We start from the raw sequence: 9,020 nt of genomic DNA, 5'->3' as shown, positions 1-9,020 counted from the left end.
TTTAAATCATATGAAGAAAATCCTTCTTTATTATTCGGTAATTTAATGATGCCCGATTCTACTTTTTATCAGTATATTTTTCAAATTAATCAAGTTTTTGATAGACATTTCATTTCATTAGCTCCTCAGCCCAACGTGGGTAAGACTCTTAAAGATTTAATTTTAAATACAATTTTTTTCTATCATCCGTGCGATAATTTTCCTAAAGACTTCTTAATTAACTTATTCTTAAGATTTCGAATATATAACTCATTAAATAGAACCAACAAAGAATTTCAAGCATTACGTACTGGTAAAAAAAACAGAAAAGTTCAAATTCTTTCAAATTTATAATTAATATTGAATTTAAAAAAAAAACCAGCTGTTGATATTAATTCATATTTGTTTTGACTATAATTTTTCAGTACAATAAGTCCTTTTCAGGACTAAACTATGAAAATAATAAAATTGATGTATTCTTTTATTATAATGATTCAGTTTGAGTGTATAACTTATAAGTTATAACCAACTTAATGTGTAACAAATTATTAGTGATTTCAGTATTTTTAGCCAAATACTTTTCACTAAACAGTCCTTTTCAGGACTAAACTATATTATGATCTTGTGAAAGTTAATAAAATTGATATATTCTTTTATTTCAGCGAGCCGTTCATAACGTTATAATGAAATTGTTGTATTCTTTTATTAAAATGATTCAGTTTGGATTATATAACTTACAACCAACTTATGTGTAATAAATTATTAGTGATTTCAGTATTTTTAACCAAATACTTTTCACTGAACAGTCCTTTTCAGGACTAACCTTGTGAAAATTAATGTATTATTTTAATGTAATATATTATTTATCATTTTTCTCTTGCAATTTTTGGTTTTATTTTCATTGAATAAATTAAATATATTCTTACAATATTTCCAATGTGTTTGTTCTTTATGCCTAGTATTTTATCCCAAATCCAATTACCTATTATCGCATATTCACATTAGTCATTAATTTAAGTATTATAATATTTTTTTCATTAGAGTTATTACTTACATTAAATTGAAATACATAAACATTAAAATGGTAAAATTAATAAGACTACATTTTTGTACAAAATGGTACAAAAAATATTGTTGTATGGTGATAACATTGATATGATATGTTTAATTGATAATGTATGCCACGCCCCCCCTGGAGACCGTGTTCAAGGCCATAATCGCCTGATTCGGCCAACGCACGGAGTTTCGTATCCCTGGTAATAGTTCGGTTGCGGGCCCTCAAGGGTACCAGCGTTGCCAATTCCAAGACTGGTTGTAGTAATAAACGTTGTGCCTGCCGCGGGGCTGAAAAATTATGCAATAGTAAATGTCACGGGAGTACAAATTGTAAAAACAAATAAAAAATAATAATGCATTTTTTCTATTTTTAAAAATACCTATTTTAAAATTGTAGTAGGTATTTGAGATTCACGAGCATATCTAGTCTATAACTATAATTAAAAGTGTATTTGGTAAATAACGTTAATAACCGGTGAATTACGTTAATTTCCATTTAACATCATTTACCGTAACATATATATATATTTATTTATGTTTATACTACTTATTCTATACTTACCTCAGTCTCAGTAAAATTATCCGGTCTTCCATAATTTTGTTAGTTGCTAGATTTTGCACCTCCATTTAAGTTTAATACTAAATTATTCTGAAGTAAATATAAAAATGAAACGTTACTAAAAATATATAACTAGAAAATGTTGTTACATTATTCTTGAATATCAGAAACCTCTTCTACATTCAATGGATTAATATCAGAAATAGAAAATCCCGGACCTTAATAATAATTTGTTGACCATTATAATTTGAAAGATCTCCAGGATAAACCTCTTGTACATTCCATGGACTCTTGTTTCTGGGACTAACCTTTTGATTCTGTACTATATGATGTTTAAAAAATGATCAAGAATATAGGCACAATTCAAGCTTGATTCAAGAAAATGTAAATTATAATAATTCCTTCATGCTTATTATTTATAAAACTATAAAAGCATCATGGATAAAAATATGTATTTCTGTATTTTATTTGTATTAGATTTTCAAATTTTCAAATTAAAAAATGACTATAGATAATTCAGACTCAAATATGATCCATGATTGCATGTGCATATATAGGTTGTAACGGGTTTACAATTACAACTCTTTTTATTAGTTTATTGTAAAATCGTACTTTTTATTTTTTATATTCACATATATTTACATAATTTTGTTAATACAATATTTTCTTTTATTGGTTCTGGTTGCTCTTCGAGCTATAATAAAATTATTCAATGGTTTACAGAAATGCACAGGCGTTAATACTGGTTAATACAGTATTCCAAATGCAACACAAACATACATAGATCCAACAAAGTAGTAGTGTATCGGCGTTAATACTGGTTAATACAGTATTCCAAATACACTAACTAACTAAGTATAGTTTTGTTAACTCACGGCTCGGTGGCTGGATTGTAGGTGATAGGGACAGTGACTCCTCTGCACGGCGGCTCCTCGGCTCGGTGGCTGGACTGTAGGTGATAGGGACAGTGACTCCTCTGCACGGCGGCTCCTCGGCTCGGCGGCTGGACTGTAGGTGATAGGGACAGTGACTCCTCTGCACGGCGGCTCCTCGGCTCGGCGGCTGGACTGTAGGTGATAGGGACAGTGACTCCTCTGCACGGCGGCTCCTCGGCTCGGCGGCTGGACTGTAGATGATGGGCTGCTGGTGTTGTCGACGACTTCAGTGGTACGGCGACTGTGGCAACCGTAGCGGCGCGGCGGCTCGATTGACTGTTGAGGTTACTCGCCCAGCGTCAGTAATACTTGTCTATGGCGTTAACACTGATCACAGTGTTCCAAGACAGCGGTATTACTGTACGTTGAAGATTTCGACTCAACAGTCGATCGGAAGGTGTCTGGTCTGGCTGCGGCCGGTGGTATTTCTGTAGTTTGCCACTAGCGGCGGCAGCGTGGTTTTCGTGATTCTTGATAGAAGTTTCAACGGTTTTGATTATAATAGATTACTATATTCTTGTAATATAATACGTAATGGTTGTTTTATTGTAAATTTAAGTTATTGTATTATATTTATGATTTATTGTTAACTTTAAATAGTAAAGTTGATGAAATACGTGACACGTATAAACAGTGCTCGGATGCAGCGCACTCTATGATCATTTTATTGAAGCTCGAGAGAGCTGTTCACGTTTTTGTTATGGATGACTCCGCCAGGAGCGGCGTATGTTATTAGCGTCGAACTAGTATTTCTTGTTACAAGGTATATATAATTTAAAATGATAAAATAAACTGAGGTACAATATTACAATCTTACAATTGGTTTTGTAGAAACAGCATTTGATTTTAATTTTTTCTGGCATTCTAGAGAATAATTAAGCTTTTCTTGAATCAACGGCTTCTTAGCATATTGAGATACATCGAAATGTAAAGAACATATTCTAGCTTTAGATTTGTGATTTCATTATGGTTATACTACACAATTACAATACACAAAGTAAATGTAGACAAATCTTAAGACTTTATGCAGATAAATCAGTAAAAATCTTATTCAACTTACCAGATTTGACATTTATTTTGTCTCATTGACAGAATTCTACCCAAACTTTACACAAATAAGCATATCTCCAAGGAAAACTGAAAAGTTTCGCCTTGGATATTTGCATAGAAGATCTACCACTTTTACAATTTTTTACTGAACACGAACGCATTTTAATAATTAGACAAGTAGATATGGTGCAAATAATACAATTATTATACTTAGGTTATGTTATATAGCAATAAATAAAAACAAACATATTAATTTCATAAGAATAATGGTTTATTTTTAATCAGATTTATAAATATACATTATACAAAAATAGACTGAATAATTGAGTGTAATTAAATCTGTGTGTAATATTTTTAGTTTATAATATATTACGATATCCAATAACGTTCCCACGTCAAAAGTTTTTTTTAAAGTGATATCCCCTATGGCCTAATCCACGAACCGTACAACGGCTACAAAAAAAAAATACTACTCTAAACGCACGAGCGCATGGGACGTGCCCGCCTCTTCCATCTCCGCTCGGGTTTGAATGACCCTCCTAGACCGAGGCTCATTCTCCCCCACATGCATCCAGTCACATCTATAACAAAACAAAATAATTATTATTATAATATTCGGAAAACAACAGAATGAAAATAAAATATACATACAACGAGCGATGTGTATATGGTTTCAACAACACAATTGGTATAACCTCCACACGCGAATTTATCAGCAAGCGTAAATGGTCTTGGACGTCAGATACATCTGACCGCCGAGACACTAACGTGTACAGGATGGCCAGCCTGTACACAGTAGGACGCATAAACGCTCCGAGTACGTCGGCGGAACATACTGTGCTGGATATGGATAGCTTCCTGTACGAATCTGGAGTATGAAAAAAATTTTTTTTGTGATTTTGCGATTTCGGTTTGTCGAACTTAAAATGTAGCTCGAAAGAAATATCCGCTAAAATTAAAAAATACTCTGGACTCATTAAATATTATTTTTTAAAATTAAAATGTGTTCATGGAGGAATTTATAAGAAAAGTTCTAACAACGAACAGCAACGATCCGCATCGTAAGTGTGTTTATTAATTATTAAATTATTTATAAATTATTTTAAATACGTAAGAACCATTATCTAGTACTATGAAGCAAGACTGTCCGGCGTTCATATATATAAGAGTAACCAGTGATGGTTCAAAATTAGAAATTGCACGCATGGATGAAAGCCATAACCATGCTATGTCTTCAATGTTATTTTCTAATCTAAGTAATTGAATTGATGTATATGGAAGCTAATAAGAAGTTAATTCAATCAAAAATCTATACCGAAACTGGAAAAAAAGTTACTCTTAAAGATTGTCAAATATAAATAGTACAGGTAGTTTTAAAAAAATTTAAGTTTTTGTTTTTGTTTAAAATGCTTAAATTTCTTATTTCATAGAAAACCTAAGAACAGACCTAAACATTTTGAGGAAACAATAGAAGAGATTAAAAATGAATATAATTGTACGATTGAATTACTAGTGCATAATGATGGGAGTTTATTGAGAATGTTCCTTCAAGATTCTAGAATAAAAATAGAATTTGAAAATTTTCTTGAGGTAAATTTACAATTAATATAATTATTACAATTTATATAATTAATTTTTATACTTCTTATATCTAGATGGTTTGTGCTGATGTAACATACAAATTAATAGATTTGAAAATCCCGTTGTATGTCCTGCTAGTTGAAAATGGTAACGGCCAGAGTGAAGTGGCTGCCCTTGGCCTATTAGTAAATGAAGAAAAGGAGATTATCACAGACAAAGGCATGAAGGAGCGGACTGTCCTAAAAAGTCTGTTTCCTGAATCGTACTTGGTAATATGTTTGTTTCGTACACTGCGGACATTCAATAGAGAAAAACGTGTGACGAATTGGGAATCACACCCAATCAACGAGATGTGTCTAAGCAAATTTTTGAAAATCTATGCTACTCTAAAAATGAAACAGAGTACATGCAGATATATACAGATTTTATTAACTCTGAATTAACTCCTCATCAAGTAGTAACCTATTTCAATAAATATTGGCACAATATCCGCGAATAATGGGGGGTAATTGGTGTAACGAGTGAGTCTGGGAACTTTTTAAACTCTACCAATCATAGACTAGAAAGTTTTAATTCAAAACTTAAATCAGTAATTCCAGTATATTCTAATCTGCCAGATTTTTTTTAAAAAACTTTTTATTATTTTAAAATGTATTCAGTCAGAACGGGATCACTGTGCATTGAAGGTTATTCAAAAAAGACCAACAAAAATGTTTCAAAACGTAGATGAAGAAAAATATTATAAACTTCCTACTCCATATGCATTTAATTTCATAAAAAAATTTATTTTGCCCAACAAAAGAAATTCTAAAAGATACAGCACTTGATTCATGTTCGTGTAGTTTTTACAAGTCTATGAGATTACCATGTAAGCATATCATCAATAAAAGTAGAGTAACAAACAACCCCATATTCGTTGAAAATCTGTGCGATGTAAGGTGGACGAGAAATTATTACATAAAAAGTCAGAAATTACTAAGTAATCCTCCTGAACGGACCAATTCAAACATAGAAATTGAAATTCAACATCCAAAGAAAAATAACAAAATGTTGACAGCACCTGAAAAGTACAGAAAAGCATCCATTCAGACAGCAAAATTGGCAGAACTTTTGTCTGAAGTTTCCCAATTCAGTTTTGAACGAAGGATATGTCAGCTACAGCAAATAGTTAATCTTTGGAGCAAAAACAAAGATTTTTTGATAGAAGAAATTGTTGAAACTGAGTGTAGTATGGATCAGGTCGTAGAAACTGAATGTGCTATTTCTGCAGGTAGTTAATTAAAATTTGATAAAAAATAAATTTATATTTAATTTTAATTTTATAATTGCATACCTTTAGTGAGTGAATGATGACGACACTGAAACTGTCGAAACTAAAATATGTAGTATGGATCAGAAAGGAACTATTATTCTATCAGATGTCAAACTACCAAAAAAAAAAAAAAAATGCCCCGGAAGACCAAAGGGAGATGCCCTAACATCAATAGGTCTTAAAAAATAAAACGAGCCATTAGTAAGCCTACTGCATTTGCGCAGAAACATTTTAAAATTAAAGAAAATATTATAATGGAATGGCTTACGGCAAAAAAAGTAGTCGATTTAGTTAGGAAAGACAAATATATCATAGAGGAGAAGGATATTGAATGCCGCCATGAAATTATTTGCAACAGTATTATGGAGGAAGGCGTTGATATCCATATCATAAGACCTTACTGCACCAAAGATGCATGGAAAGCCATATTGAATGTAATTAAAAATATATATATATATGACATGGATATGCTCTGTTTGTAACCATGACATTGGATCGGAGTGTGTTTTGTGTGATTCTTGCTTAGTATGGTTTGATGCTACTTGTGTTGGATTTTGGTATAAAATCAAAACGCACATGATCGTATTGGTTTTGTACGGGTTGTAAAGAAAATAAGAAATAAATAATAAATTAATCATATTATAATATTATCATGAATCCTCACTGTTTCTCAAATCCTCAAACTCAAATTACCTCAATTGTTAATTAAAATTATTTTTTTCATTAATAAAACTGTCTTAACTGTTTATGTTTTTTTATTTATTTACCTAACTATATGCAGTATGCACCATTTCAATGATTTAGAAGTTACAAGTAATAACAATGAAATGGTAGTCTGACAATAAAGGTATTGTGTTTTGGATGAGACATTTTGACGTATTGTTAATTGTTTATAAGTATACACCTAAGTATTTCAAAAACTTAAATTGTTCAGTAGTATATTTTATTAATTGATTCAATTCTTTTATTTAATATTTAGATAGGTTAGATATAGGGTGGATGTATGTAATATATTAATTCCACGTTGTAACTGCTATCAATTTATTCATTTGATTAATGGAATAGGATAGGCGATAGGTTGTAACGCGTAGAGTTTAGGTTCCCTAAGTTCTAGCATTGATTATAAATACTATAGATTGCTCACTGCGCGGTTTTTCGGCGGCGGCGTGGTAATAATCGAGTACCGCTGCACGGCGCTGCGGACGCTTGGCTAGTTAGATCGGATAACGTTGTAATCGCTAGTAGTCGCCTTCGTTAGAGGCCGCGGCGCGACGCACGCACGCTGCAGCGGCAGTGGCTCACATAGCACATGATAACATTTAACCTTATAATAATCATAGATAACTTATAAAATAGATGATTGACTCGGCCGAAAAAGTCGTTCCGCACATGCAGCGATCCTAACGACTGACTTCTGAAGTTCTGATCTACAGTATAGTTATTATAACTATACCTTTTTAATCGCTACTTTTTCTTATAAACCTTGGTTTTAACCCGCGGTTAGAGCTCCTGGGACCGATTTCTCTACTAACCGATAATTTTATACGGAGTCGAGGGGCTTTGATGTGATTTACTAATCACTTATATCACGAGTTGTTTCATAAAGTTACGAGTTTACGACTCACAATTTACAATACGCTAAATACCTAATGTCAGTTAAAAATACTAAAGTACTTACCTAGGTAAGGTTAACCTAAGAAAAAAAAAATATTTAAACGTGGGTCACCATCTTCTTAATATCTCTAATTTTGGTCCTAATAGATACCACTGACCTGGGTGGGTACCTTTGAAAATGGTGGTTGGGCAAGGAGCTTCCTCAGCCCGTCCGCGGTGGTGAGAATGGGATCCTCCGTGAGTACAAGCCGCCTGAGGATCATCTCCTCTTCTGGACTGTACTTGTTTTTGACGGGTGATGCCAAGCGGCATTGGCGGTTGAATTGGAACCCAACACTAGCCGTAGGCGACTGGGGGGCCGGAGGCTCTTCATTTACTACAAATAATAAAAATAAAATAATATTTAAAGGCAATACAAGAGGCTAGATTAAGTAAATTAAAATTTTACATATGGGTGAGCCGGTGGCCGCGTCAACGAACAGTTCCCTGACCAAGGGGTGCTTCGGAACCTCGGCCCCAACATCCATAGACCTGGTTGACGGAGGAGTACCAGCTTCGCTAACAATGGACTGATATAACTGTCCAGGTACCGCGACTCGCCAAATGCCAAAAAGCGTAGCATGAGCTCGGAGTCGTAGACACTAGCTAGTCACTAAAACAACAAAAACATAATTTATTAAATTAAACTTATCTAACAACAATAAGAATAAACTTACACTATTGTGGAAGTTGGAACTATGTAGCTGGTACACCATCTTCACCAATAGATCCAGTGTGTCCAACATCAAGGAATTGATGTAATACGGCCAATCCTTGGTCAAACACACTAGAAGTCCTTCTGTGAGACAAAATTCGGCCATTCGCGTACCATATGTGGGCATGAGTGACAAAACCTCACAACAGGTTTTGCCACTCACCACACACTCGAACCTCA

The 9,020-nt window shown here is 33.2% G+C and overlaps 1 protein-coding gene across 1 annotated transcript; it reads right to left on the bottom strand.

Moving 5' to 3' along the window:
• Positions 1-3,828: 3,828 nt before the first annotated feature.
• On the bottom strand, positions 3,829-4,927 carry LOC111027531. The gene is made up of 2 exons (XM_022305929.1): positions 4,231-4,927; positions 3,829-4,160 (listed from the first exon to the last, which is right to left on the bottom strand). Exons 1-2 carry the CDS (start codon positions 4,554-4,556, stop codon positions 4,049-4,051), a joined length of 438 nt encoding a protein of 145 aa, XP_022161621.1. The 5' UTR covers positions 4,557-4,927; the 3' UTR covers positions 3,829-4,048.
• Between the last annotated feature and the right edge of the window lie 4,093 nt (positions 4,928-9,020).

Source organism: Myzus persicae, unplaced genomic scaffold (assembly GCF_001856785.1).
Source record: "Myzus persicae strain clone G006 unplaced genomic scaffold, MPER_G0061.0, whole genome shotgun sequence".
Lineage (NCBI taxonomy): Eukaryota > Metazoa > Arthropoda > Insecta > Hemiptera > Aphididae > Myzus > Myzus persicae.
Note: the sequence above shows the minus strand (reverse complement) of the source record. Positions and strands in the feature narration are given on the sequence as shown.